This window comes from Rattus norvegicus, chromosome 7 (assembly GCF_021556685.1).
Source record: "Rattus norvegicus strain SHRSP/BbbUtx chromosome 7, alternate assembly SHRSP_T2T, whole genome shotgun sequence".
Lineage (NCBI taxonomy): Eukaryota > Metazoa > Chordata > Mammalia > Rodentia > Muridae > Rattus > Rattus norvegicus.
In genome coordinates this window covers 141,786,727-141,814,685 of record NC_141540.1, presented here as the reverse complement: position 1 = coordinate 141,814,685, position 27,959 = coordinate 141,786,727, and the positions used below count along the sequence as shown (strand labels likewise).

At 55.1% G+C, this 27,959-nt stretch overlaps 1 protein-coding gene across 1 annotated transcript; it reads left to right on the top strand.

Moving 5' to 3' along the window:
* Positions 1 to 88: 88 nt before the first annotated feature.
* On the top strand, positions 89 to 27,959 carry Fignl2 (fidgetin-like 2). The gene is given in 2 exon segments (NM_001401883.1): positions 89 to 258; positions 23,621 to 27,959. A coding segment is annotated over 1 exon segment (1,947 nt). The 5' UTR covers positions 89 to 258; positions 23,621 to 23,631; the 3' UTR covers positions 25,579 to 27,959.

Here is a 27,959-nt window from a genome sequence, read left to right as displayed (position 1 = left end):
CGCTGGGGGCGGGCGAGGGTAGGCGGGGTGGGGGTCCTGCCTGCGGGGGGAGCCTGGGCCGCCCCTTGTCCGGCCACCCCCACTGCCCAGTCCCGCTCCCGGCCGCGGCGGCCGCAGCAGCAGCGGCCCCAGGATGGTGAGCGCCGCTGACCCCCAGCCCTGGCCCGTCGCCCCCGGCCCGCGCTCCCGCCCCGGTCCCTGGGCCGGACGCCCCCCCAGGCCGCGCACACTCACCTAGGACCCGGCCGGGATGCCGAGGTACGCGTCGCAGGCCTGGGAGGGGGCAGGCACGGGAGAGCGGGGGCCGGCCGGGGGTCAGGGGGTGGCGACTGTGCGGTCCGATGTCCAGAGCTTTGTCCGCGGGCGCGGGGCCGTGCGAGGCCCGGGGAGGGCGGGGGCTGAGGGGCAGGGGGTACAACTAGGCGGAGGTCGGAGGGCAAGGCCGGGAGAGACCCGAGAGGGTGCGTGGGAGTCCAGGGTCATTTCCCCGGAGGAAGGGGGCGACCAGCAATGAGATCGCCCCTCAGCCGCCGATGGGCACCCCCTCCACCGCCCAATCTGGAGCCGAGGAGGTGGTGTTAGCGAGCGGCGGGCTCTGGGGAGTCTGCGGGCTTGGGGAGAGGGAGCCATGATTTGCGGGTTCGGGTCCCAGAAGGATCCGGCGGCCTGAGCCCGAGGGTCGGTCCGCAGGCCCCTCCCACTCCGTCAGGTCTTTGTCCAGCGGCCCCTGTGTGTGCGGGAGGGGGTGGGGTCTGGGTTACTGGCCTGGAGATTCCCCAGCATCGTGACGGGGCAGTGACAGGAGACTGAGGCCATTTCGGTCCCTGAGCCCCTAACGCACACGCCTTTCGTTTCTCCTCAGCCCGGGACAGCAGTCCCAGCCCAGAGTTGGGGTGTTGCACAAAGCTACGCTTACTTTCACCCGTGGGCCATTAGTTACCCGGAGCCCCTCGGAGTTCTCGGCTCTTGCGAGAGCCCCTTAAACTTCCCCACTCCTAGAGCCTTCTGGTCTATGCAGAGATTCCCACTTCCAGACCCTTGGTAGAGGGTCCCCTGTAGACTGTTGGGCACACAGTAAGAGCTTAATAGATGTTGGCTTCCTCCCGGACCTCTCTGGTCCAGTGGTTCCTGCTGGTTGAAGGCCTGTGAGCATTCAGCGCCGAGGAGAGCGAAAGCAGCCTGGAGCCTGCGCCCCGCTGCGGCCCGGAGTGCAGGGGTGGGTGGGCGGGTGGGTGGGCTGTTAAAGGAACGGTCACTAAATCAGGATTAGGCCGTGGGGCTGTCAGGCTGCCGGCCCTGTCTCCATGGATACCTAATTTGGAGGAGAATAGAGGACGGAAGAATGTTTGTGTTGTCCGCACGGGCAGTAGAGGCTGAGCGGGCTCTTGCTTTCAGTCCAGTAGCTAGGAGTTGGGGATCTGCTCCCCTCCCAACTTTAGGGTTACAGTCTAGGAGCTTTTCGGTTCCCGGGGTTTGACACCTCCCCTGGAGCCACCCAGTATTTGGAGTGGGCCAGGAGATGCTGCAGTCCAAAGACCTCTGACTGCACGGGGTAGTTTTGGACCCTGCCAGAATCCCATCCGAAACCCCTAGGCGCCCTTCCGGAACCTCCCGTCCCCACCCCACCCCCCCAGCACCCTTAGGCAGGGTGTGACCGCCCTTCTCTGAGTTTTAGTCCCGCCCCCAGCGACAGCCGTAACGGGGTGCAATAGGGGTACAGATCTGCAATGCTCCAGGATCCGAGAGCGGGTTTTTTCGACCACCCTGAGCTGTGTGCAGGGGGGCGGGGCGGGACTTTCTCCAGTCGCCCAAAGAAAGGGGAGGGTCTTGCTTGGATGGCCGGGGAAGGCGGTGTGACAGGCCTCGTAAATCGCCCTTACCCACATTTAGCACCATTTCATTTATTCCTACTTGATTCCATTGGTGCCCGGAGCATCCAGAAAGCGACCTTCACGCCCTTGCTGTACTATCTGCTGAGGGAAGGCCTTTTGGGCCAACGCGAATTTAGCTGAAAGTCAGGATTGGAGTTGTTCCTTCTCAATGTCCCTAGGAGTAGGAGAGGGACCAGGAATGCGGTGGGCCTCCAAGGGCCTGCATATTTTTTGGCTCTGGGGAAGACAGTGGCCAGAAGGAGGGTCACTGAATCAGACAATTCCAGATCAAGGCAGGGAAGGGGAAGGCAGGAGAGAGGAACCCAGGCCCCAGCGTGGTGTTCCAGAGTCCGTTCCTGCCTCCCTTCTGGTCATCCATGGCTACAGCTTTTTATGAACCCAGAGTCCCTCCCCTCCCCTGCCTGGCCGCAGCTTTATTGCTGAATCCCGGGCTCTCCACGCAATTTCACGCCTCTCTGCCTTTGCTCCTGCTGTTCCTTCAGCCAAATGCCTTCTCCATTGTCCCAGTCTTGCCACAACCTCCTCATTCTTCAAGGCCCAGCTAGGATGCCACAGATCCCCCTGGGTAGCCTCCCCAGAGTCCCCAGTTTTGTTACTTGCCCCTCCCTCCCTCCATGGTCTCTCAGTGACTGCACCTGTATCTCTTTTTCATTGTGGCTGGGTCCAAATGAGGCTCTGCCTCCAGAAGGCCAGCCTACATACACCCGCACCCGCCTCACGGTGTACTTTGTACCGTTTGGGTACCCATAAATGTTGGTAGGGTGAGGAGAAGGAGCTTGGTGAAGAAGACTTTGAACGGGTGGTCCGCAAAACCTGGAATCCAGTCCCGTTGGACAGGAGTTCTGCCCTCCTGGGTGGTGGAGCCCCCTGAGTTGCTCAGCCCCTCCTTTCTTTCTCCCCTCCTCCTTGAGGATCCTCCCCACCCTCCAAGTCCAGGGAGGACTTTGCTCCTTTCCTTCCCCACAGACCAGCACTCCCCCCCCCCATTATCATCCTGTTAAACAGAGAGGCCAGTCAGGACCCATATGGATCACATTAACAATTGCTTATTATCTGGCCTGAGACACCCCCAACTCCCCACCACTAGTTCCTACTGCTGCAGCTCTGGGTCCCGAGGAGCCTTGCCTCCTCCCCTCCCCCACCACTGGTCATGAAGGAGGTCAGGGGACAGATTGGTTGGTTACCCTCTCCTCCCCTAACCCCTCTAGCAAAATTTTGCCTCTTCTCGATTTGGCATTTAATGACTTCTTCATCACCTTATTTAATGAAAACCATGCTCCACAGGAGGCTGGCTCAGGAAGTTCCCAGGGCTACATACTGGAAGGTGACCAAGGCCTGGCATACCTGTGGTCTGTTGCCTTGATGGCTCCTGGCACCAGTGGGCAGAAGTCAGAGAGGAAAGGGTGAGCCACTGTCCCCTGCAGTCTTAGTCCTTGTTGACCCCGCTGCCTCCTGGGAACTAGAGGGCTAGTAAGGTAGAGTGATTCTTCAAGCTGTGGGACACTGATCTCCAAGGTTTTCCCTGCATGAAAGAAAGAGAGCCACTGTAAAATTGGGTGTGAGGACTCACCCCTGTAATCCCAGCACTAAACAGGCTGAGGCGGAATTACCCCATGTTGAAAGCTAGTCTGGGGCAGGGACTCACACACTGAGTTACATATCAGCCTGGGCCGCAGAGGGAGACCTTGCCTCAAATCCAGCCACTGTCACCAACAATTAAAAGGGTCGGGTGTAGCTCAGTGCTACAGCATACATATGGTGACCCCACCACACCCAGGAGTAAAACTAGAAATCTGTGTTTCCTGGAGCCATGGCAGAGTCAGCGTGAGTTGCAGAGTGGGCGAGGAGGGCTTATGTTTAAGTACACATAACTGGAGTCTAATGTGAGGGCTGGACGTTAGCTCAGTAGTAATGGATTTGGCTAGAGTGTACAAGGTCTTGGGTTGGATTCTCTTTTTTTTTTTCCTCTTCAAGATACGGTTTCTCCGTGTAGCTTGGCTGTCTTGGAACTCTCTCAGTAGACCAGGTTAGCCTCGAACTCAGAGATCTGCCTGCCTCTGCCTCTTGAGTGTTAAGATTAAAGGCATGAGCCACCACCAACCATGGCTGGGCTTTGGGTTGGATTCTGAGCCACTAGGGCAAAACAACAAACTGTGGGTTTTGACTTACAGAACCTGCAGAAACGAAAGTGTCCCCAGAAAAGTGCACTGTCACAGGCTGACACCATAGTACTCTGCACTCTCCTTTAAGGGCTATTGAGCCCCTGAAGCCCATAAGGCGTATTTCCAGAAGCCCTGGCTCAGTCCCTCTGAGGTTCTGAGGACAGCCAAGGTCTTCTGACCTCGCTGGGTGCTCATCCCACAGCAGGGGGACCGTATGAGCTGCAGGGTGTCGCTGGCATGAGCTGCCTGCCAAGCACACTAGCAGCTGCTGACACAGCTTTCACACTGCCCAGGTCAAGGTTGGGCTGCTCCCCCTTCCGATGTGTGGCTTGGAAGCGCTAAGCTCTGCTTGGGAAGTGAGCTGAGGAAGGTGCTGAGCATCTCGGGAGAAGTGAAGGAGCGGGGATCAAGGGTCTGGTGTTCTTGAATGTCCCAGTCGGTAGGGCTGCGATTGCTGTGAAGGGGACATTCCCCTGGCTTGCCACGCCAAGAAAACACTGCAGTGGTGCAGTCGGTGCCTTGCTGCCTTCCGTAGACAGCTTTAGAATTCACCTGTTAGCCAGAGGTGGGCAGGAGGTCACAGTGAAGAGTTGAGCCTGCACTCACCCTGTTTCATCCCGTTACTTATTGCAGTACTGTAGCTTGAATTCGGAGGAGGGTGGGGGGCTTGCGCACGCTAGGTGGGCCCTCCATCGCTGGGTTCTATCTCCACACCACTAAGCCTAGTTTATATTATGTAGTCCTGGACTCCCAGGCAGCATCAGGATAAAGAACAGGGCTCAGGATTCATGCAAGCAGGAGAGCCTGCCTTCCTCTGTCCCATTCAGTGCCTGGCACACCTAGACCAGTGACAAGATGAGTCATTGACACAAGAAAGACACCACCGTTCACTGTTTGACCCCTGGGTGGATCCCTACCTCCTGTGGTGACCCAGCAATACACGGCCGCTTGTCCTGTGTGCGGATCTCAGTCCTGCTCCTGAGATCGTTGTCTGTGCTCCCCGAGATTTCTCTTACATCAACTAGGTTTTCATACTTGGCGCCAGAGTTAATCTCTCTCAAAACCCCTTTCACACTTATTGATTGATTGATTGATTGATTGATTGATTGATTGTGTATATGTGTCTCTGCACATGTGCGGAAGTCAGGAGACAGCTCGAGGAATTGGTTCTCTTCCCAAGGGTGGAACTTGAATTGTCAGGCTTGACAGTAAGCACCCTTACCCACTGAACCATCTTGCCAGTCCCTGGGGAGAGGGGGTGCCAGCTCCAGTGTTGCCTACCACAGGCCTCTAACATGAAAAGTGGTTGCTATGTGGTTGGAGGTCATGCTCAAGGTGGCTATTCATCCAATGCCCACCCATTGTTTTTATGTGGTGTCACGTTCAAGGAACTTACAAGATGCTGGGGACCAGCAAAGAGACAAAGACAGGCTTTGGTCCCAACATGTCCGAGTAGAATAGAACCTCTGAGGATGTGGCCACTCAGAACTGTACAAGGCGGTTTGGGGAGAGTCTGGGAGGAAGGCTAACTGCTATTACAGGAATCCTGGGAAGGGGCTTGTCCTTGGGAATCAGCAGGCAACTGGAACAAGGGTCACTTAGCGCTTGTCTTCCTGAAGCTCAGAATCCGTTTTGACCCTTGGATGCTCAAGAGTCTGGGGAGGTGTTCCCTGAGGTCATGGGTGGGGGGAAACCTAGTGGTTACTGTGCACTTCCCAACGACCCTCCCCTCCCCACATGCTATGACTCCATCCCCACCTGGAAGATGTCTGTTGGGGTCAGGCAAGCTTTCTAGGGACCCCTGACCACTAGGAGAAACAGCCTCTTCTGCCTTGCTCCACTGAGATACAGCAGCAGTTCATAGATGGCTTTGCTTCTCGGAATTACCAGAAGCTAGGGGGTTTTCCATGAGATTTAAACATCTCGTGGTTAAGAAATTCAAGCGCACTGGGCCTCTGGCAAGGGTCCTTGTACTGGTCATCGCATGGCGGAAGGGCACACGGGCATTTGGCTGAGACAGAGAGAGCTTGCTAGGGTTAACTGTCCATTCCGCTAATGCTATTTGGATCCAACGTCTTACTACGTAGCCCTGGCTGTCTTGAACTCACAGAGATCTGTCCGCCTCTGCCTTATACGTGCTGGGATTAAAGGTGTCAGCCTCTAGCTTAGACCCCATTCCTTTTGTGGGAAGTAGGGCTGGGCCTTGATCCTGGGACCTAATACTTGGCAGATGGGCACTCTACTGCTGATTTATGTCTTGGCCGGACAGGACAGGAATCCGTTTGTGAGGGCAGAGGCTTCATGGCTCAACCACTCCTTTAAGGGACGGGATATCTGTCTTGTTTCTTTGTCTTTGTCTATGCCTCTCAAAAATTTTTTAAAATTAATTTTCCTTACTTTAAAGACAGGGTCTTACTGTGTAGCCTAGGCTGACCTCGGATTTCCAGCAATTCTACCTTAGTTTCCCAAGTGAAATATGGGCCATCAGATCCAGCTTCACCCTGAGTTTTATAGCAAGGAGCTCAGACTTAAAGCTCTAGGCCCTTTCTCCAGAAGAGCTTCCTTTGCAGGCAGACTATATCCTGTGGGGATGGTCTCTTGTATTCCTACTGTCCCACCCTCTTCAGGCCTGAGGTTTAGGTCCCCAGTCTCCCCCTGAGAAACATGGGGCTGGGTTGCTGGGGCTGAGGGAGTCCTGAGTTCAGCTTGGGACCCATTAGGCATCAAGCAGGCACCCACCCATGTGAGAACTGCAGGAGAGCTTCCCAGAGGACGGGATAGCTCCAGCTGGATGTGGAGTGTCCCTGTGGGCGGGGAGCACGGTATCTCCAGGTTTCTAGAACCTTCCCTCAGTTTGCCTTCCCTGAGGCCAGAAGCCTTTCGTGGAACTTTTGCTGTTTGCCAAGGGGTGATAAATGTTGGTCGCTTTCTCTTGAGTGTGACAGTGACTCAAATCACTATCTGGAGTTAACATGGAGGACAGAGGTCCTCAGGGCTGGACACAAGAGTGACTTTACAGGGTGTTGAGCTCTGGGCTAGGCTAGATGGGAGGAGGTTTTAGGGAACCCTACAAATGGTGACGGAGGCCAATTAGTATGGAGGAATCAAGAGATATTCCTATCTTTTTAACTGTTAAATGAATGATATCCCTTTGTCCCCCTCCCCCTTCCAGCCTGATGACTTAGACAAGGGAAATCTATATCCTTGATATCCTTATCTGTTACAAGGGAAGACCATCCTTGTATTCTTATGAAAACCAGGCATATTGAAGTGTGTAGTCGTGTGCTGAGAACCCACCAGAGCAAGCAGAGGGATGTCCGTGGCTGCTCAGTCTTTGCTTAGTGTCCTCCCCCAGTTTCTCCTGCTCTCTCTGTTCCGGTGGCCCTGCAGCTGTGAAAGCCATCTCCTTGAGGACAGCCCTTCCCACTCAACACCCAGGTGGACCGGCCTGGCTGCATAGCTGAGTGAGTGAGCTCAGCACCCCAGGGCTGAGGAGAGGCTGGGAGGGCTGCCTGCCCGGAGATTTGGAGGTGGGCTGCCTGGGCCTGTTTTCTCACCTTTGGTCAGGCAGGCACTTTGAGGGTGTGTCTCTCGTCTCTCATCCCGCACCATATGCAGGAATGGGGGCAAGTTTGGGGCCAGGGCAAAAGGATCAACCAGACTTTAAGCCTTTTGGAGGCCTCCCACCCCAACTCAAGGCAACTTGCTCCTAGGTCTGGTTGAGTGGAGGGGAAGTACCGAGCTTCGAAGGAGACTCTGGGCTCCTGGCCTGAGTCTTGTGTTCCAGGACCTCTGAGATTAGGAGGCCAGTTTTCAGGCGCTACTCTTCCTCTGTAGACAAACACAACCTTATTTGTACAATGAAAAGTATTTTTTTGAGAACAGGTCACAGACTTCCCAGTTGTGCATAGGGCCTATGGCTTAAATCTGGCCAAGTACCCTAACAGTTCCTTCTCTCCCTGCCCACCCAACAACCAAGTCCCAAAGACCCCAGATCAACCTAGCAGCAGGTGACAGTTTCCCTCCTTAGTGTTCGTCTTCCCCACAGGTCCCGGACAACCCTCCAAGCAGGCCTGTATGGCTCTCTGTGCGGGAAGGGGGAGGAACTGAACCCCAAGGGGCAGTTGATCTGAGGTGGATCAGCACAGGGTTCGACTATAGGTCCTTGAGTATTCAGAGGAAAACCCAAAGCATCTCTCCCAAGAGCAGTTGCAGGAATAGGCTCAGTGCAGGCTGTGAGTGTTTTCTCTGGAATGCTCCTGCTGGGTGGTTGTTTGAACCTGAGGATGTAGAGCCTGAAGCTCCAGAAGGCCGCTGTCCTGAAACAGGACTTGTTATAAAGCAATATGGACCAGCCTACAGCCCTAAGGCCTTGGTTCCCCTCATACACATCGTCTGTATCTGGGGACATCTGGAGAGTTGATGGGGGATGAAGTGTGGGCATGGGAGAAATTGGCAAGGGGTGCTTGGACATGGATCTTGGTCTAGCGAGATTCATGCACAAGGGTGTTGACCAGGGAGGGGAGCTTGGTTTAATGATTGACAGCCATTTTCAGTCAATAAGCATCTAAATGGTTGGTGGGACAGTGGAGCAGGGAGCGGGGGATGGCCTCGGAGTCAAAGTGGAACAACAGGTTGGAAGTCCCTCAGTGCAGACTGGAGGAAGGTGTTCAGGGCAGAGGGGCTGGACAGACAGAAGCCTGGCAGAGGAAACACAGACGAAGGGTAGACTGCTGTGACTGCAGGGGTGAGATGACAAGCAGGAGGCTGGTCAGAAGAAGGGATTCACCTCCTAACTGGAGCCACTTTAAGAGAGTGATTCTGCCTGTTCCTTGTCTGGGCTGGCTTTCGCACTCTGTGCTGACAGAAGGGCTGGGGAGCAGAGACTGAGGGCTCAGTGTGGCACCAGCTAGAGGGGACAGTTTTAGAGAATGTCAGTGGAACTAGGTGCCTTATGATACAGGCTGTGGCTCCTGGGTAGTGACAGTCTTAGGTGACTCTGGAGGGAGAGGGTGGAACGTTTTCCTGGCTGGTGTGGTATCCAAGGCCTCGGGACACCCTGGCAGGCCCTGTAGATTTTCACCTGGGCCCTTGGCTCTTCAGGGTTAGTGAAAAAGTGGAGGGCTAGACCTGGGCAGTGGACTCTCAGCAGGGACCGGAAACAAGCAGAGAATCTTGCTAGGGCAGTTTCACTGTGACAGAGGGCCCTGGGGTTCCATGTGGACAGAGGAGACGCTGGTGAAAAATGTCCCGGGATGTAGACTGGAGGGGCCAGGGGCTGGCTGGGATAGCCTGTGAAGCCCTATGTTTTCAGGGGCTGTCCAGGTCCACAGATCAATGAGACCTGACTGTGCTCTCCTAGGGCCAGCACACAGCTCCTAAGTTGGCCCTTTCTCCAGAGTCGCCCTTCAGATCTGGGTTTTGGTTTTCTAGTTTTTGTTTTGTTTGCTTGTTTGTTTTCCGGCTGGGAAAGCTCTTTTTTTCCCAGGGCTCTCCCAGGCTGGAGCATGGAACAGACGCTAGAGTAGCTGATTCAAATCTGCCCCTGCTCCTGCCCCTACCCCAGCCCCTGCCTGCTGCCTGGTCAGCCTTAGCTCCCACCAGCCCGTTTTGAAAGCGCCTGAAGCCCTCAGTCACTCAGCCCTCCCTACCAGTTCACGTTGGAGGAGAGATCAGAGATCCAGACTTGTCATTCATCTCATGGGCCAATGCCACGGCCTGTGCTCACTCTGAACAGATAGGCCATGGGCAGGAAGGAGGTCGGCGATCCCTCTCCCACAGCCGGCCCACAGTGTTCTAGGCTTGCTGGAATGGCCTGAGAGATCCCTAGCTGTGGTCACTCTTCTGGTCGGCCTCCCTCGGGTCCATCATGGGTCTAAACTGTACTAGGTCAGGACTCCGAGCCAGCGGGTAACAACAGGGAGGTGCAAAGAGAGGCCTGTCCTGCTGTAGAATGGGCGTACACCTCATCCTTCCTATGGTGGCTACGGAAGAGTATGCAATGACTTCTGCCGGTTCCATCTGTCCTTGGGATTTCTGGATGGGGTGAGTGTGTGTGTGTGTATGTGTGTGTGTTTGTGCGTGCGAGTGTATGTGTGTGTTCCATTTAGCATTTGGGAAGCACACTGGGCTATCCTCGGTCTTCCCTGCAACTTCCTTGGGACCCAGGTGGGCTGGGCCATGCAGCCCTCCAAGCCGTTCCCAGCCCCAGGACTCACTTTTTTTTTTCTTTTAAATCCAGGAAACACATTGGGCCATTCCTTTATTCCATCTCCAGCAGGCAAGAGGTGCGTGCGCACACAGGTCAGCTCGGGTGAGCCCCCTCTGAGGTCCCTGGCTGATCACCTGGGGTCTGAAATTGTGATGGCCACTTAAAAGAGCATTTAGTTCTCTTACCAGATGACTTTTCTTACTCAAACACAGGCATGAGTTATAATAATTTGTGCTTTCTTTAGGGGAGAGCCGGGGGTGCGAACTAGTCTGGTTCTCTTTCCTCGGCTTACGCAGGGAGATAGTGTATGGAAGGATACAGCCAAGTGTTTCTGGATATTGCCCTGTCCTGAGGGTAAGATGGGGTAGTGGAAGGACAGGCCTTAGGGCCTTCCTCAGCAGGGACAGCATCTGGAGATGGTCCTGGGAGAGCCGGGTGGAGCAGCTGGGAAAGGGGGTGGGAGAAACAGGGCTTCTGGGCTGGAAGTCAGGCGGGTGGTACCAGAGAAAAGACTTCAAGTGGATGAAGGTTGCTGGGACCTAGCTGAGGTACACCCAAAGGCAGCCAGATCACAGGAGGAACTGGCAGGTCCCTGAGCCCTTGTGTCCAGTTTTAGGCTCCTCATGACGGCTGAGAGTGGTGGGTAGGGGCCCTGGGAGTCATCCAAGCCTCCCCGGGTTGTGGCCGGGCTGTTTGATCAGCGAGTGTGTAAATTGGGATTTTATGGGTTTCTTATTCACTCCTGGGGCTGAGGCCCCCAAATTTCTCTGAGCCCCAGAATGTGAAGCTTCTTCCTGGGAGGGAGGAGGGGGAAGGAGAGGGGGAAGCTAGCTCCCCAAAGGCCCCATCCTCCTGCTGTGCCTCTTCCCCAGGCCCCAGGCTTTGTCAGTGGAGGGTTGAGCGGTTCAAATGTGCTAATACACTCCCTGGGGGCTGTTGGACAGTGGGACTTATTCGTCAGTGCTCTGATTGGCCAGAGACCACGGGGGTGGGGGTTTGCGAAAGCAGCTGTGCGTGAGCGGGGGTGTGTGTGGGAGCGTGTGTGTGCATGTGTGTGTCTGTTTGAGGGAGGGGGTTGGGGGAATGTCCACCCTGCTCAGACCACTGGACAGAGACAAAGGATCTTCAGCTAGCCTGGAACAAGGATTAAGCTCAGAACAAGCAGTTTCCTTACCTGGTCCGGCTGATGAGGGAGCCCACCTGTCTTACCTTTCCATCTCTACCCGGTCAGGGTTTGTGAGTGGGCGTGTGGGCGCGTGACCACGTTGAGTGGTGGGCCTGGGTTGCATTGGTTGGAATAATCCAGCTGAGATTATCTCCCCCTAAGATTTGCCATTGTCTCTCCCCACCCCCTCACTCCCTTTGCAGAGATCCACTTCAGACCAGGCCAGACATCAAGGCTGGGCATGGACTGTCCAGGCCTCAGGGGACACAGCTGTGACCCCCGGACTGTGTTGTCATTTGACAGAGCTTTCTCCTCGGTTACATTTCTCCCCCTCTGTCGACCCCCATCTGTCCTTGGGATTGGATGAGGATGAAGATGGTGGGCGGGGTGGGGGAGGGGCACTTAGGAGCTGATGGGGGAGGGAAGACCAGGCAGCCCGAGGCCCAGATGACAAACTGCCCTCTCCTACCTTGTGTCCTGCTCTTCGGCCTGCCCCTCCTCTCTCAGGGCGAACCAGACTGGCTGGGCTGGGGGAGGGGGGCTACCCCAGTGAGGCTGAGGCCATCTCAGGGAAGCTGGAGTCCAGAGTGACTGGCTGTAAAGCCACCAGGGAAGCCAAAGGGACAGCCCAAATTCTGAGGCCCGCCAGAGTGGCTCCCACAAAGCGGGCTACAGAGCGGAGCCCTGGAGGCCATGAGAGGAGCCCCATCTAGAACTTTCCATGGTCCCGTGCTTTATGGAGCCACCACACATGGCAGTTGTGTGCTTGAAATGTAGCCAGTGCTGTTTCAGGACTACATTTTTGTTTTATTAAGTTTTAATGGGTTTAAATGTAAATAGTACCCCGTGGCTGGTGGCTGGTGGCTGCTTTTGGGATAGTGTGGGGTTAGAAGCTGTGGGACTTTACATGAAGTGGTGGGAGCCGACGGCATTTCTGCCCCACTGTGGCTGTAGCTAAGCATGACCCTTCCTGTCCCATCATGCTCCTTCCGCAGTCTGTCAAGTTTCCTCACCTGGAAATGTTGTCTATGTTCCCTGTAGCTATAGACCGCTTGAGAGTAGGGGGCTGAGCTGTCCTCTGGTGACCCTGGCCTGGGTCAGACAGCCACAGTAGGAAAGGGACCTTTGCATGTAAGAGACCACGGGCACTTCTGTGGGGCTGCCAGTCTGAGAAGGCTTCCTGAAGGAGGAGATGAGGTGGACTGGAGCAGAGCGGTGCGGTAGCCAGTGAATGGGTGGGTGGCTGGGCTCCGGAGCCTAGTCCTGGCGTCTTGACTGGCGACTTTGATCCTGAGCCAGGGATAGGGCTGGAAGCATGGGTTGAGTCTTGCTTGATGTCTGAGCTTGGGAGAACCCCTGCCTCCTTCCCATTTCTTCTGCTGTAGGATAGGAGATCAGTACCTCCTTATTGCTGTTTCCCAAGAGGAAAGACTGATGCTAACTGAAGTCTTTGCAAACCCTACAGTCCAGGAAAAGTGGAAGGTTTGCTACTCAAGGGTGCTGGCCCCTGGCCTGGCCTCAGGAGGACAACAGATGGTCACAGCTTGGCTGTGACCCTGACTGAGGACACAGACAGGGATTTCTCTGCTGCCCCCTCCCCCAGCTCGTGTGTGCGCACACATGGCCCAGATGGGGGCCACTTGGCCAGCTTTGCTCAGGCTGACCTCCTGCTGTTTGGCATTTGACATATGAGGAGGCCAGGGGCAGTACCCCACACACCCTCGCCCCGGAGAGGAGCCAGGCTGACGGGGAGGCCTCACAACCTCCGGGAAGCAGGGTCCCAAGGGCCCTGATCTCTTTGCCATGTGTCCCTGGCCTTTGATGGGAATTCCGTTGCCCGCTTTGTCTTCTGTCAGAGAACTGTGGGAGGGGAGCTGAAGGAAGGCAAGAAAGGAGGGAGGCAAGGTGGGTCCTGGGGAACTGGGATGGGTGCCTTTGGGCCCCAGTCCAGTTGGTGCTGAGTGCTTTCTTCTGGTGTTCTCAGGGACGAAGTCCCCTCTCCATCTATTTGCTGGCTTCTCTTGCCATCCTACCTTCTTAGTGAGACCCCATTTCCTTATATGCAGACAGAAGCAATTTTGAGCCTCTTTGCGTGCCCATGCAGCCATCCACCCACCCACCCCTCCATCTACCCATCCATCCACTCACCCACTCACCCACCCACCCCTCCATCACCCATCCATCTACCCACCCACTCACCCTACCACTCACCCCCCACTCACCCTACCCACCCACTCATCCACCGCCCCCCATTCTAAACCCCATTAAAAAGGACTGTGTGCGGGGCACCGTCTTAGCTGCTCAGGATGAACATGGAAGGACACTGGCTCTCGTGGGGCTTCTGAGTGGTTCCATGGGGGAGAGAGCAGCCTATAGGTAAAGAGCTGACAAGAGCGTCAGGAGGAGGGGCCAGTGAAGTGAAGCAGAGCCATGAGGGTGAGAATGGGTGGCCCAGGGTGGGAGCACCCACTGTGACAGGGATGATAGCTGAGGTGGAAGATCAGATCCACCCGCCCATCCCTACGGAGACAGACCTAGCAGGACTGCTCAGCCACGAGAATTTCAGCTTCTAATCTGAGACTTATGGGTAAAGGACTCATGAGATAGCTCAGTCATGCACTCATGAGAGTTCTATTCACCACAGAAGGGGAAAAAAAAAAAAAGCCAGGCACAGCAGTGCAGGGAGTAATCCCAGAGCCAGGAGGCAGAAATGTATGGATTCCTGGAGCTCAGTGGCTAGCCTAGTCAAATCAGTCAGTTGTAGGTTCTGCAAGAGATATTGCTGCCCCAAAAAGTAAGGTGGGAGGCAACGGAGGAAAACCTTCAACATCGACCTCTAGCCCCCACACACACATGCATGCTCACTTGCACGCACACGTGCACACACGCACGTGTTCACTTGCGCACACGTGCTCACTTGCACACACACGCACCTGCATGCACATGCAATGTGTGCATGCTTACACACATGCATGCTCACTTGCACGCACATGTGCACACACAGGCACACAAGTTCACTCACACACACCTGGGTAAAGAAGTAAAAAAGCTTTTGAATGGATGAAGGGCAACACATCAGACATTTCAGAGCACCTCTGTGATTAGTAGGGAGCAGAGAGCATGAAGTAATTGGGGTGAGTGAGAGGTGTTCCTGAGGTGCTGAGAATTGCTTCCACTCTGTACACAGTTCTAACAGCTAACATGTGAAGAAGTGGATGGTGAGAGGCGCCGTCTGCCTGGACAATCAGGAGGGAGGAAGCTGCTCTCTCCTGCTGTGGAGAAGGTGGAGGGTGTATGGAGGGTGGGGTGGTAGGTAGCCAGAAGCTTGATCTGGGGCCGTGCTTTTGGTATTGGTGTCTGGAGACAAGGTTCCATGAAGGCTGCCTTTAAACTCATTACTTAGCTAAGGGTGACTTTGAACTCCTGACTCCCCTCTCTCCCCCTTCCAAGTGCTCAGATGGCCTGGATATGTGCTATGATGCTCAGGGTCGAGTTCGAGACTTGGTTCATTATGACAGTTAACTGTTGGACTGCGGTCTGCGTGTGCCAGCCATGGCGGAGCTCAGTTAAGAAACTAAGGCTGCAGAACTCTGCCTGAGTAGCATCCACATACACAAGGGGTGCTCGAATTGTTGAGCCTGGCTGTGATCATCCAAAGACCTGAATGGAGAGAGGAGCCCGGTCTGTGAGCCTGTGAGGTTGGCTATGGGCATGGAGTGCAGCTAGAGAGGCAGAGAAGAGATAAGGGCCTAGAAAGCGGGCTGGTTTAGTGTCCAGTCACCACAGTCGGTGGAGTGAGATGTGTGGAGGCAGGTGAGTGGAGCGTTGGGCCCAAACACAGAGATGAAGTGAGACAAGAGGGATCAGAAATAATAACTTAGGCAACTCTCAAGCTGATGGTGTCGGGAAGGCTTTAAAAAGCAGACAGAGGATGTAGTCAGATTATTCTAGGCTTTGCCCCTGCAGTGGGAAAAATCACAGCATATTGTGGGCTGATGAAGACACAGCGGAGAGTGGAGAGGGGGATATTGGCCCTGTGGGAAGTGGGGGCGGGCTGGGGAAATGGGATCAGGAGGAAGACCACACACCGCGATCTGTCCATCCACCTCTGTTCTTGGGGCCAAGAAGTCTTTATCCGGCCTCCCCAAGGAGGTAAGGGGTTAGCAAAAGAGGACCAGGGAGGGATGCATGAGGGAAACGGGGCTCTCCGTGGACTCTGATGAGCTGAAGGATTTAGTGAGCAGAGAGCACACAGCAGCCGTGAGACGCCCCACAAGCCAAAAGCCCGGCTGTGGTTCTGAGTGATCAGGGCTGATGTCTCTGGATCTCTTCTGGGAGGAAGAGCGGCTTGCATCCTTATGTCAGACTGGCATCCCTCAGCAGAGAGACCTGTGTCGTTCACAGACAATTAACAGAGGATAATCTTGGGTGGAGGCAAATGGAGAATCAGTCCGCTGAGGAGCTTTGTGGACCGACCACCTCCACGCCTCTGCTCCCGTCTGTCAGACCTGTGCTTGTTTCTCGTACCTCTCTGCCTCACCCTCTCTGCAGCCCCATGATCTTTACTCTGGCTCCGAGCTACAAGTGAATTTAGGGCAGTTGGGGAGGGCATCACATCTCCTGCTCCCTCAGAGCACCGCTCGCTCCTCAGTGGGCTCATGCATCTTGCCGCGGTGGGCGCAGATAGAACTTGCTGGTACTGGGAGAAGAGGTCCCAGGGCCGGTCACACCTCCGTAGCGTTGTTCTAGCCCCTGAAGATGTCTACTTACATTTGTGGAGTGGGAGTAGTGGAGGGGACTGGTGTGGATGCTGTTTGTGGCTTAGCAAACTTCTTCCTTCTTTTCTCATCTTGGGCCTGGGTTCTGTGTCAAGGCTCCACTCTTTGCAGACCCATCCTGGGGGATGTGCACAGTCTCAGATAGCCTTGGCTGTGTCTGAACTTCCAGAATAAATCTTTTCTGCCTCCCTCCTTCTCCCCTTCCTTTGTTTGCTTTCAAACAAACAAAAATACCAACCAGGAAGGTCTCATTAAGAACATATACTACGCTTACAGTGGACCTAAGTTCAGTTCCTAGCATCTATGTTGTGTGGCCTGTAATTCTAGTTCCAGGGGATATCCTGCCCTCTTCTGGCATCTGCTGGTGCTTGCGTGAATGTGCACATAACCATACAAAAACACATCTCACACACACACACACACACACACACACACACACACAAACAGGCACGCGCGCACAAACAGACACACAGAGACATGCACACAGACACACACACACAGAGAAAACCACACACACAGACACAATCACTCACACACACAGACATAGACACAGACACACACAGAGACACCAGATACACACACACACAGACACACACACACACACACAGAGACATGCACACAGACACACACACACAGAGAAAACCACACACACAGACACAATCACTCACACACACATAGACACAGACACACACAGAGACACCAGACACACACACACACAGACACACACACACACAGACATGCACACAGACACACACACAGAGACAACCACACAGACACACACACCCACACACAATCACTCTCACACACAGACAGATACACACAGAGACACCAGACACACACACACACACACACACACACACACACACACACACCCCTGATCAAGGAGCTGGAGAGAAAGGTCACAGTTAAGGGTGGTACTCTTGCATAGGACCCAGGTGTGATCCCTGCCACGAACATGGCAGCTCACAACCATTTGTAACTCTAGTCCCAAGGGACCCAACACCCTCTTCTAGCCTCTTGGGCACCAGGCATCTAGTTGGTGCACAGGCCTACATGTAGGCAAAACACCCATACATACCACAAACAAATTGACTGTTAATCCCACTGATACCAAAATTATCAACGGTTGTCAGAGCTTTAAGAATAATAGTGATTTAAAAAGAAAAGAAATCTTTTTTTCCTTGTTTTTTGTTTGTTTTTCTTTGTAGACCAGGCTGTCCTTGAACTCACTGAGATCTACCTGCCTCTGCTTCCTGAGTGCTGGGATTAAAGGCAGGCACCATTGCCTGGCCCTGAAGCTTCACTTTTAATTTGACTGTTTTGAGGCATTCATTCTAAGGTTTAAGTCAGGCTTGCTCTGCATACTGCTTCACATGGTCGTTTGTGGAGAACGCTGAGTTTTCAAATGCCGCAGGCAGACAGCAGCAGCGTGCACTGCCCAACCTTTGCATTGCACCTCCTAACTCTAATGCATTTTGGCTGATACAGCCCTGTTCCTCTCCCTCCTGGGTCTCCTCCCTTCCTTCCTGACCACACTCAGAGGATAAAGGCTGTGAACTTGGGCCACATTCTGACCCCATCCTACCTGTCACTGGCCACCTTGTGACGATTGATGCCCTGAGAGCACACCAAAATGTCGAAAGGGAGAAGACTATGTTTAGTCAATATGGGCACGGTCACTTTCCCGGTAACGACTTCTAATTCCTAGACATGCGTTGAGCTCCATCCATACTAGGCCCTGTACCAGGCCCGCAGTATGCCCCCAAGCAGGAGGATCCTGCCATGCTGGGGTCTGTTCTCTGTCCTGGAACTGGGGCAAGAGTTTACCGTGTGATAATTGTAAGGACTGGGCTAAGTGTCCAGTCCTCCCTGTCTCCCCGTTACCGTCTCTCTTTTTCAATAGCTGGGGGGTTGGCATGAGGGGCAGGGTCCAGAGGAGTGAGGTCTGTTCAGGATCTGCCAGGGGCTGTGGAACGCCCCCCTACCCCCCATGAGTTGTAAGCAGTAGACAAAAGCTCATGACAAAAGGCCTGTGGGAGCCTCGGTGAATAGATTAACGAGATCTCCATGCAGAGGCCCCACAATGGGATTCTCCTCTCAGCCCTTTTGTTCCAGGGCAAGATAATAGAGCTGGAGGAGGCTTGCCCAGAAGGGGGCATCAGCCCTCCTCCTCCACGGTTGAGTGGTGTCCAGATGCCCCTTCTCTACCGTGCCCCCCTTTCCCACCCGCCTGCCTCCAGCAGTGGGTAATGGAATCTGGAATCCTAGAATTTCTGAGGTCTTAGGGGCTCGTGGGAATAGAGAGGGGTGCTGGCCCAGTGGTGCTCTTTGTCCCTATCCCACCCTGTCCAGATTGCATAACTTAATTTTTTAAGAAGTCCTGTAGGATTTCAGTGAAATGTTTGGCTCTTCCCATGGAGCCAATAGTTCTTGACAAAGACTGTAAAGTTAGGACAGTGGCAATGTGGAGTTTGCTGGGGCTTAGAAGTGGAGTATCAAACCTCAAGCCCCGCCTGGCGCACAGAGATGGGTAGGGCACCTTTGGCAGCAAGACAGCGGGAAGGCAGTGCAGGACCATGGAAGTTGTGGGTGTTGGTGCACCGGGGACCACAGGGGGAAAAAAAAATCACTGTTGTGCAATCTTGGACTTCCTTACAATGAGAAGTGGGACTGTAGGAGAAACTTTATTCTATTCAGTAATTCTGTAACCACTGATTGCTCTGTTGTACTCTGGGCAAACCAGGCAGGGAACACTACACACACACACACACACACACACACACACACACACACACACACACAAACACCCCCACCCCTGTATGGAGAGAGGGTGCTGAGGGTGCTTTCTCCAGAGTCCCAGCTACCAGCCAGTAGGGCAGACCACAAAATAAAAAAGGAACTGTTTTCCAGCCCTGGGCCACCTGCAGTTGTGGGACAGCATATCCACAGAGAAAGGAACAGCCTTTTCAGGGCTGTTTGGCCATGGGGATACAAATTTCTCCATGAGGTCTGAAGAGCAAACCCACAGCACTGGGAGATAGCTATGTCTACAGGAACATATCGAAGCCATTTCCCTAGGCCAGGGACAGATGAGCTGGTACTATAGCATTGTGACAATCTCGGGCTGAAGGACAAAGGGCTTGGAGACAGGTTTTTCAGGGAGATGTCCAGAAGCACAGTTTTGACTCCTGCCTGTTGGGGACCAGCTTTGTGATCTTGGAGATGTACTGTACTTCTGCCTCATGTGGGTGAAGCACAGAGCAGGGGTCTATGAGGTGGCATGAGGGCCATCCTGTCCTGTCAGAGCAGGAAGGCGTCTAGCCAGCCCCTTGCTCCCCTCCCTCAACCCCCACCCACCCAGGTCAAGGGACCTGTTCAGCACTCAGCCAGAAGGCACTACTTGGGATGTGTAGCTTGTACTGAATTTCACAGGTCACTTTAAATCCCTAATCCCTCTGCCTGCTGTATATTATGCCCATGTATATTATGCTATATATGTATAGAACCCAGAGAAACAGGTTCTGTAAGGTTAGATATTCTGCTCAGGGTCCCCTGTAAGGGTCTGAATCTGGCTCTAACACATGCTTCTGACTCTAAGCTTCTGTCTTTCCCAAGCCCTGTGTCTTCCCTCACCCCCCCCCCCCGGCTCCGCTGACCTAGGGACTATAGGATAGAGGATGAGTTGGAAGGGATGCAGGAGGGCTGGTGGCTGTGTGGAAGTGTTAAGGGCTGGCAGGGGGCAGAGAATTACAGATCTCCACCCATACTGAAGTATGGATGAAGTGTGGCCTGTGTGGACGGACCTGGGTCCACTCTTCAGTGTGTTGTGTGCACTCGCAGGTGCTCTTGCTAGACCTGGGCACTTTTTTTTTTTTAAAGATTTATTTATTTATTTTGTATACAAGTACACTGTAGCTGTTTTCAGACACACCAGAAGAGGGCATCAGATCCCATTACAGATGGTTGTGAGCCACCATGTGGTTGCTGGGATTTGAACTCAGGACCTCTGGACGAGCAGTCGGTGCTCTTAACCACTGAGCCATCTCTCCAGCCCGACCTGGGCACTTCTGAGTGCACGTGGACCTAACACTGCACATACTCCTGCCTTCTGGTGTGTCTCCAGGCTTCCTTTGCTACCATTTTCAACTTGAACACTGGTGCTGTAGCCCGGCCTCCCTCCCTCCCTCTTTTATTCGACCCAGTCCCTAAGTGCTAGGATTCAGGTCAGATTGTCCTTCCCCAGGTTGGGCTTGAGGGAAATGGAACATTCCAGAACTCGGCTTAGCAGAAGTTGCTGGAAGAAGAGCTCCTGCCAACCTAAAGGCCACGTAGCAGATCATGGTCACCACACGTAGACAGCGATCCTCCAAAGACGGGGTTCAGAGCCAGGCTGGCAGTTAGTGGGGACCCAGGGTCAGGGGAAGTCATCTTGGAGATGTGAAGAGTTTACTCAGAAGGGGGAAAGAAGCTGGTACACAGCAGTTTGATGGGGTTGGACCGGATCCTGTGCTTGATCAGGATGGGGATCTACTGAGGTGGGTGGACACCAGGCTTTGGTCACAAGGTGTGTATGGATGCGGATAAAAGTGAAAGCAGGAGCAGTGGCTTCATCCTTCTTTTTTCCTGGCTGAAGTGGAGAGGATGTGACCTGAAGTGTATGAGGAGGAGACCAGCCAGTGAATGAGTAGTGTAGGTGCCATGTCGAGCAGGGCTCTCCTCTAAAGAGGGCTGGTTCCTGCAGAAGAAACTGAGAATCAGGCTGGGAGAACAGGTCAAAGTGGAAATGGGCCCCCGGGGTCCAGAGTCTGATGAGCGATTCCCAGTGCTGCCTGGTGGAGGATTTAGGTGAGCATTGCTGGAGCCAAGGCTTGACTGACAGAAGAGACACTACCCTAACGACAAGGTAGTTGAAAGCTTGTGGGGATGAGCTCAGGCCTGGGTCTTTATTATGCCTTACTTCTCCTGCAGGGAGACATGATCCTCAAGGTCACATGTCTTTGCTTTGAACCACAACACAGGTAACCATAACTGGGGGTGGAGCCTGGGCTTGATGTAGTGACACATTTGCATTGATGTAACTGATGCTACTTCCTGTGACCCTGTCACTGGATCACTTGTCGCCTGATGTCCCGGTAAACTGCTCCTTTGACACCAGGGGATGGCTCTCATCTTTGAAAACCCCTCAGCGAGAGCTGAGAGCCTGAAAACACGTCCTTCATGTCACGTGTCTGGCTGTTGGAACCTTCCAGAGCTTACCTTCCTTCTAAATGCCAGCGCCTTCGCTAATGCCTTCTATGTGGACCATCAGGTCTTTGGCTACACGGTTGATATAGAAGAAGGTGAACACGTGACAGGTTTCACTTTCCGAGACTGTCTTCTGCCCTTAGTCACGGCACAGCCACATCGCTGTGTGTGGCCACTGCCAGTATGGCTGGGTGTGCAGAACCAGAGAAAACACTTCAAGCCTGCACTCGTGCACCCTGTCACGACTCCAGAAGCCACATCTCTTGGTCCTCTCTATAGGATCCCAGTGGTTAGTTCTGTAGGCACCCACTATACAGGAGCCCATCTAGCTCTGTAGATTGTGATGTCTCCAGCAGGTGGCAGTAGAGTGTCCTAAGGGAGCAGGCCGTGGTTTGCTTTGCTCAGTGCAGTTGAGGCTGGTGTTAAATTACCAGAGCTTGGGCTCCCAAGTGCAAGGAATGGGGGCAAATACAGCTGCATCTGACTACCCCTGCTATTCTGGATGTGCAATTCCCGCCATCCTGGATGCACTGCTCCATGTAACCCTTTAACGTGTGCTATAAAGACATCAGTTCTTTGGTGAGTCCTTAGCCAGGAGTGTCATGCTCTCAAGAGCCCCAGGGCTGGAGGCTTGTACCTCTATTTTCTTACTTCACAAAGGATGTTGCTTTCTGAACTTCTCGGTGGCTAAACCATTTGATACTTTTTGACCTAATTCCATGCCTAGTGGAACAAGTAGAATTTTTTCTTTCTTTCTTTCTTTCTTTTTTTTTTTTTAGCTGGGGACGGAACCCAGGGCCTTAAGCGCTCTACCACTGAGCTAAATCACCAGCCCCTGGAACAAGTAGAATTTACTCTATACTGTTTTGCCAAGAAGCTAGAGGTAAAGCTTGGTAGTGTTTACTTGGCACGTAGGAGGCTGTGGGTTCAATCCCCAGTGCAGCAAAATATGCGCACACCAACACAGTTTCGTCGGAAGCTTGGACCTGAGAAGTAATCAGTGTAAAACCGTCCGGGTATGCCATGGGCTCATGTAGTCTTTGGCATTTTGTCCTTGGGTTAGGCTGGTGCTATTTCTCGGGCCCTGGATCTCACTGGTTCAGGACAGGTGCATTGACAGTGCTAGAGGAGACTGTAGCGAACAGCCTGAGGACATTTTTTCTCTTCGTGGTACAGAGACACAGTGATATCTCACAGACTGGCTCTAGGATCCCCACACCATAAACAGTTTTGCTCCCTTTGAGTAACGGTGTTTTGCGAAGTGAGTCTGATCACATCTCCCTCTTCATTTGGTGACTGGGAAGCTCGGAACAAACTGGGGTTCACTTTAACTGCTCCGGTGATAGAACCCAGGTCCTTGAGCATGAGAAGTGTCAGGTACTTACTTTACCAGCCCTGTGATGCACCCGACATGACCCGCGTGCTCCATACCATCTCACCTACCTGTCTATCCCAAATAACATGCCACCATCTTTACAAACAGCATTCGATTGGGTTCTAGTTTCTTTAGGCCAGTGGTTCTCAACCTTCCTAATGCTACAAACCTAAATATAGTTGACTCTAATTTTGCTACCGTTATGGATAATGTAAATATTTGGGGGGGGGGTCGTGACCTGCAGGTTGAGAACGCTGCTTTAGGCAAAGGCCGGAAGAAATCAAATGGCAAGGAAACCAGTGTTGCTGGGCTAGCCACTGCGGTTTTCAGGGTCGATGGGCATGATCACAACTCCAAGGCCCATGGTGGACTTTGGATCTCAGGGAGCGCCAAGGTGAAGAGTAGGAATGTCAACTTGTTGGACCTCCTTCCTATCCAGCAGCTCTGGACAGGCTACACTAATCTTTACAAACCTTAACACCCTGCAGTTGGCCGGCACATAGTGAACGCACAGCAAGTATCTGTCATGGGCGAGGCTCAAATGCTTGGCTCTGGCCCTCCCCTCCATCAGGTCTGTGGAGGGGCATAGCTAGTGTGGTCAGGATAAGTTGCCGGGAGAGAAGGTTGACTGTGGTATTTCGCGTTCCTCTTGGTGTAAAACAAACTATTTCTAAAAAAACAAGTCCTAGGTCCAGCGGGTGGGAGGGTGGCCGGTCATCGGCTAATCAACCTGTCAGTGGGTCTCTAGAGCCACTGCCAGGATCTGACCAGCAGTTGCTCTTCTTGCCTGCAGCTCTGTTGAAGATGCACTGGACACCGGAACACGCCCAGCCCCTCAACCAGTGGCCAGAGCAGCACCTGGATGTCTCCTCCACCACCCCGTCACCGGCCCACAAGTTGGAGCTGCCTCCAGGGGGTCGCCAGCGCTGCCACTACGCTTGGGCACACGACGACATTTCCGCCCTCACAGCCTCCAACCTCCTCAAGAGATACGCGGAGAAGTACTCTGGGGTCCTGGACTCACCCTACGAGCGCCCTGGCCTGGGCAGCTACGGTGACGCCGCCTTCCTCAACGGTGCCAAAGCGGACCCGGAGCCCTGGCCCGGGCCGGAGCCACCTTACCCTCTAGCCTCACTCCACGAAGGCCTCCCCGGAGCCAAGCCGGCCGGCGCAGGTGGCTCCGCGGGTCTCGGCGGCTCCCCGGTGGTAGCAGGGAACCTAACCGAGCCTCTCTACACGGGCAACGCGTGCGGGGGCCCGTCGGCTGCCACCGAGTACGCGGCGGGCTACGGAGGCGGGTACCTGGCGTCCGGCTACTGCGCGCAGACAAGTGCAGCGCTCGCCCCGCCGCCCCCGGCCGCGCTCCTGCAGCCAGCGCCGCCACCCGGCTACGGGCCCTCCGCGCCACTCTACAACTACCCGGCGGCGGGCTACGCGGCGCAGCCCGGCTACGGGGCGCTCCCGCCGCCCGCCGCGCCGCCCGCGCCCTACTTGCCCTCCGGGCTAGCGGCGCCCACGCCCCTGCCCGCGCCCGCGCCCGCGCCACCCCGGCCCGCGCCCTACGGCTTCCCCGGGGCCGCCGAGGGCGTGTCGCTGAAGCGCAAGGCGGTGGACGAGGGCGCGGAGGCCCGCTACCGCAAGTACGCGTACGAGCCCGCCAAGGCCCCCGCGGCCGACGGTGCCGCCTATCCCGCCGCGGACGACGCCGAGTGTCGGGGCAACGGGTTCCGCGCGAAGCCACCCGGAACCACAGAGGATGGGACCGGCAAGTACGGCGGCGGCGGTTCTCTCAAAGTGCTGGGCTCCCCCGCCTACGCCCCGCAGCTGGAGCCCTTTGACAAGTTTGCGGAGCGGGTCCCAGCCGCGCACGGAGGATTCGCGGAGCCGTCCGGGGAGCCCGCCAAGGGCGTGGACCCGGGAACGCTGGAGCTGGTGAGCAGCAAGATGGTGGACTGCGGACCCCCTGTGCAGTGGGCAGACGTGGCGGGCCAGGGCGCGCTCAAGGCGGCGCTGGAGGAGGAGCTGCTGTGGCCCTTGCTGAGGCCGCCCGCCTGTCCCGGCAGCGCGCGCCCGCCGCGGACCGTGCTGTTCTTCGGGCCCCGCGGCTGCGGCAAGGCGCTGCTGGGGCGCTGCCTCGCCACCCGACTGGGTGCCACTCTGCTGCGCCTGCGCGGAGCGGGCCTGGCGACCTCTGGTGCCGTCGAGGGCGCGCGCCTCCTGCAGGCGGCCTTTGCGGCTGCGCGCTGCCGCCCGCCCGCGGTGCTGCTCATCAGCGAGCTGGACGCGCTGCTGCCAGCGCGGGACGACGGCGCGTCGCTGCGGGCGCCTCTGCTGACCTGCCTGGACGGTGGCTGCGGCGCGCGCGCCGACGGCGTGCTGGTGGTGGGTACCACCTCGCGGCCGGCGGCCCTGGACGAGGCCACCCGGCGGCGATTCGCGCTGCGCTTCTACGTGGCGCTGCCGGACGGCGCGGCGCGCGGGCAGATCCTGCAGAGGGCGCTGGCTCAGCAGGGCTGTGTTCTGAGTGAGCGGGAGCTGGCCGCCCTGGTGCAGGGCACCCAGGGCTTCTCTGGGGGCGAGCTGGGGCAGTTGTGCCAGCAGGCAGCAGCCGAGGCGGGCCTCTCCGGACTGCAGAGGCCCCTCTCCTACAAAGAAGTGGAGGCTGCTCTAGCCAAGGTGGGCCCTCGGGCTCCTCCCAAGGAGCTGGACTCATTAGTTGAGTGGGACAAAATGTATGGCTCCGGACACTGAGGGTGGCAGAGGAGGCCAACTCTGCCTTGGGTGGGGATGTCTTTGGCCAAAGGAGTGATGAATGTGGGGCGGGAGAGGGAGGGCTCTCCCGGTGGATTTTTTTTTTTTTAATGGGAAGGAAAATGCTTCTGCCAGGCAGATCGATGCCGTAAGCGCCGGTGTACTCAGGTTTTTCCTATTTATCGTGGACGGGAAGTTCGCCATCTCTGCCCCGCAGACCCAGCACATCCGACATGAGTTGGCATCAGGGCCTAAGGAACTCCTGCTCTCTCTCCTTAACCTCTGTCTCTTGTCCTCTGGGCCACACCCTCCTTTCCCATTCTTCTTTCTCAGTATTGGCTTCCTTTTCTCCTCAGGGTTTTGTCACTGACCCCTCCCCATGCCGTCCCCGTTTCTTTTCAGCTCCTCCTTCCGGTCCCCATCTATCACCCTCTGTGCTTCTGTCTCTGTCGCCCAGTGTCTCCCGGACCCTGTGCTTTAACCCACCCTTCCTCATTGTTTTCATTCACACTGCAGCAACTCTTGGCGGAAGTTCTTCTGGCCTGGAGGCTGAGAAAGGTGGAGCAGGGAGCCCCAAGCCTCCTCTGTATCCTACCCACCTGAAATCTTGGGGTCTTAGGGGTGGGACAAGGATAAAAACCACCCAAAGAAGGCTTTTGTTTTGCCTTTTGGTTTGTTCAAATTTTTTTTTTTTTGAGGGGAAGTCCCAGAAATGTAGGTTGCTTAATATTTTAGGCCTCTTATTTTTGTAAGATGTGTAGGATTTGCTGTTTTTCGTTTTATTTTGACAACTCAGGAAGAAACTGACCTCAGAAAGAATGTTAGAGTTTGGCTGCTCTTCTGTTGCCCTCAGCCCCGTCCCTTGGGGAGCAGATTCTCCCAGACCAGAGAGATTTGAGGCTAATGAGGAAGACCAGACATGAGCAAGCCCCAAACTGCTGTTCCAGGGATAGAAACAGAATGTATCTAAGGGCTTCCTCCCCAGGACCAACTTGCAAGCAAGAGGTGAGGATGGGTCACAGGCCCCAGAGGAAGGGGCTTGCCGCTTTCTTGCCATTCTCCTCCTGGGCCCCAGTCCTCAGCTTCCAGTGGTCTGCGAACCTTCCAGAGAGTTGGGGTACTCTTGTCCATTTCCTGCCTTAGAGGTGACCCAGGCAGAAGGTTCTCAGGCCATCTGACTGAAAGCAGGTTCTGTCAGAGATGCTCAATAAAAAGCTAAGAGGATTTCCTCAGGCATGAACATGGTCTGGCCACAAGTCTGGCTGGGCACAATATTGACTACTAGGAGCCAGGCCACCTGTGACAAGGCAGAGCAGTGCCCTGGAAAGGGTTCTGTGTCTTTGTGTGGGGATGTCTACTTGTCCCCATGGAGTGCTGGGTCTAGCTAGACCTGGAGGGCCTGGAGGGAACTGGGTTGTTTTCCTGTGATGCTAGTCCAGAGCCCTTCTCTGCAAACCACATCCCTCCTGCTCCTTCTCCCCTCAGGCCATTTCACAATCTTTGGTGCAAGAAGGGACCCCCTCCCCCATCTTTGTCCCACCTTAGCCGCCCGTTCCCCCCACCCCCCACCCCACCCCACCCCACCCCCGCTTGCCTCTACAGCTCCTAGATCCCTTCACTTTCTGGATACTGAGGATGCTGTGGGAGACCTGGTGGGTGGGGAGGGAGGGCGGGGGGGGGGGACAGGGTGCTGAGGGCAGGTGTGAGCCGAGGAGGAGGGTGGACAGGAGATCTGCTGTGTCCCCTTCATGTTCGTTCTCTCCAAGCCACTCTCTGGAGCCAGCCAACCAAGTACAGGACTTGATGCCTCAAAGCAAGTGGCCCAGAGTGATGCTGCAGGTGGTCCTGGGTGGGGCATAGAGTAGGGAGTTCTCTCAGGTCTGGGGGTGGGGGTGGGGATACCAGGGCAGGGAAGTGGGGTTGGGAACCCAGCTGTCCCTTCAAACAGCAGCACCACTAGGGGGCTGGGTAGGAGTTTCATGGGCCAATCGCTAGGGTCCCCACACTTCCTTTGCTGGGTTCTTTCTGTTCCCAGGCTTGGAAGCTTTGCACAAGAAGACAGCCCCCAGCTGCAGCACCTACCTCATGAGCATGGGGCAGGATGGCAGGGCGGGTCTAGCCCTAGCAATGTTGGGGGGCATACCAAAGAATCCAGGGATGGAGCGTGGGGGAGGGCACGCTGGCCCTCCACTCCCTCTGCTAACATTGGGTTGGGATCCTCTCTCAGTTGTAACCCATTTCTACCTCATTTTGCTGTATGTTGTACATGGGCATATTTATCTCCTGTCTGATGATGCTCTGCAGTTGTGGTCTGTCTACCTCAGAAGAGACTGTATTTTAAAAGAAAATATTACACAGTATTAAAGTTATGACGTGTGGTA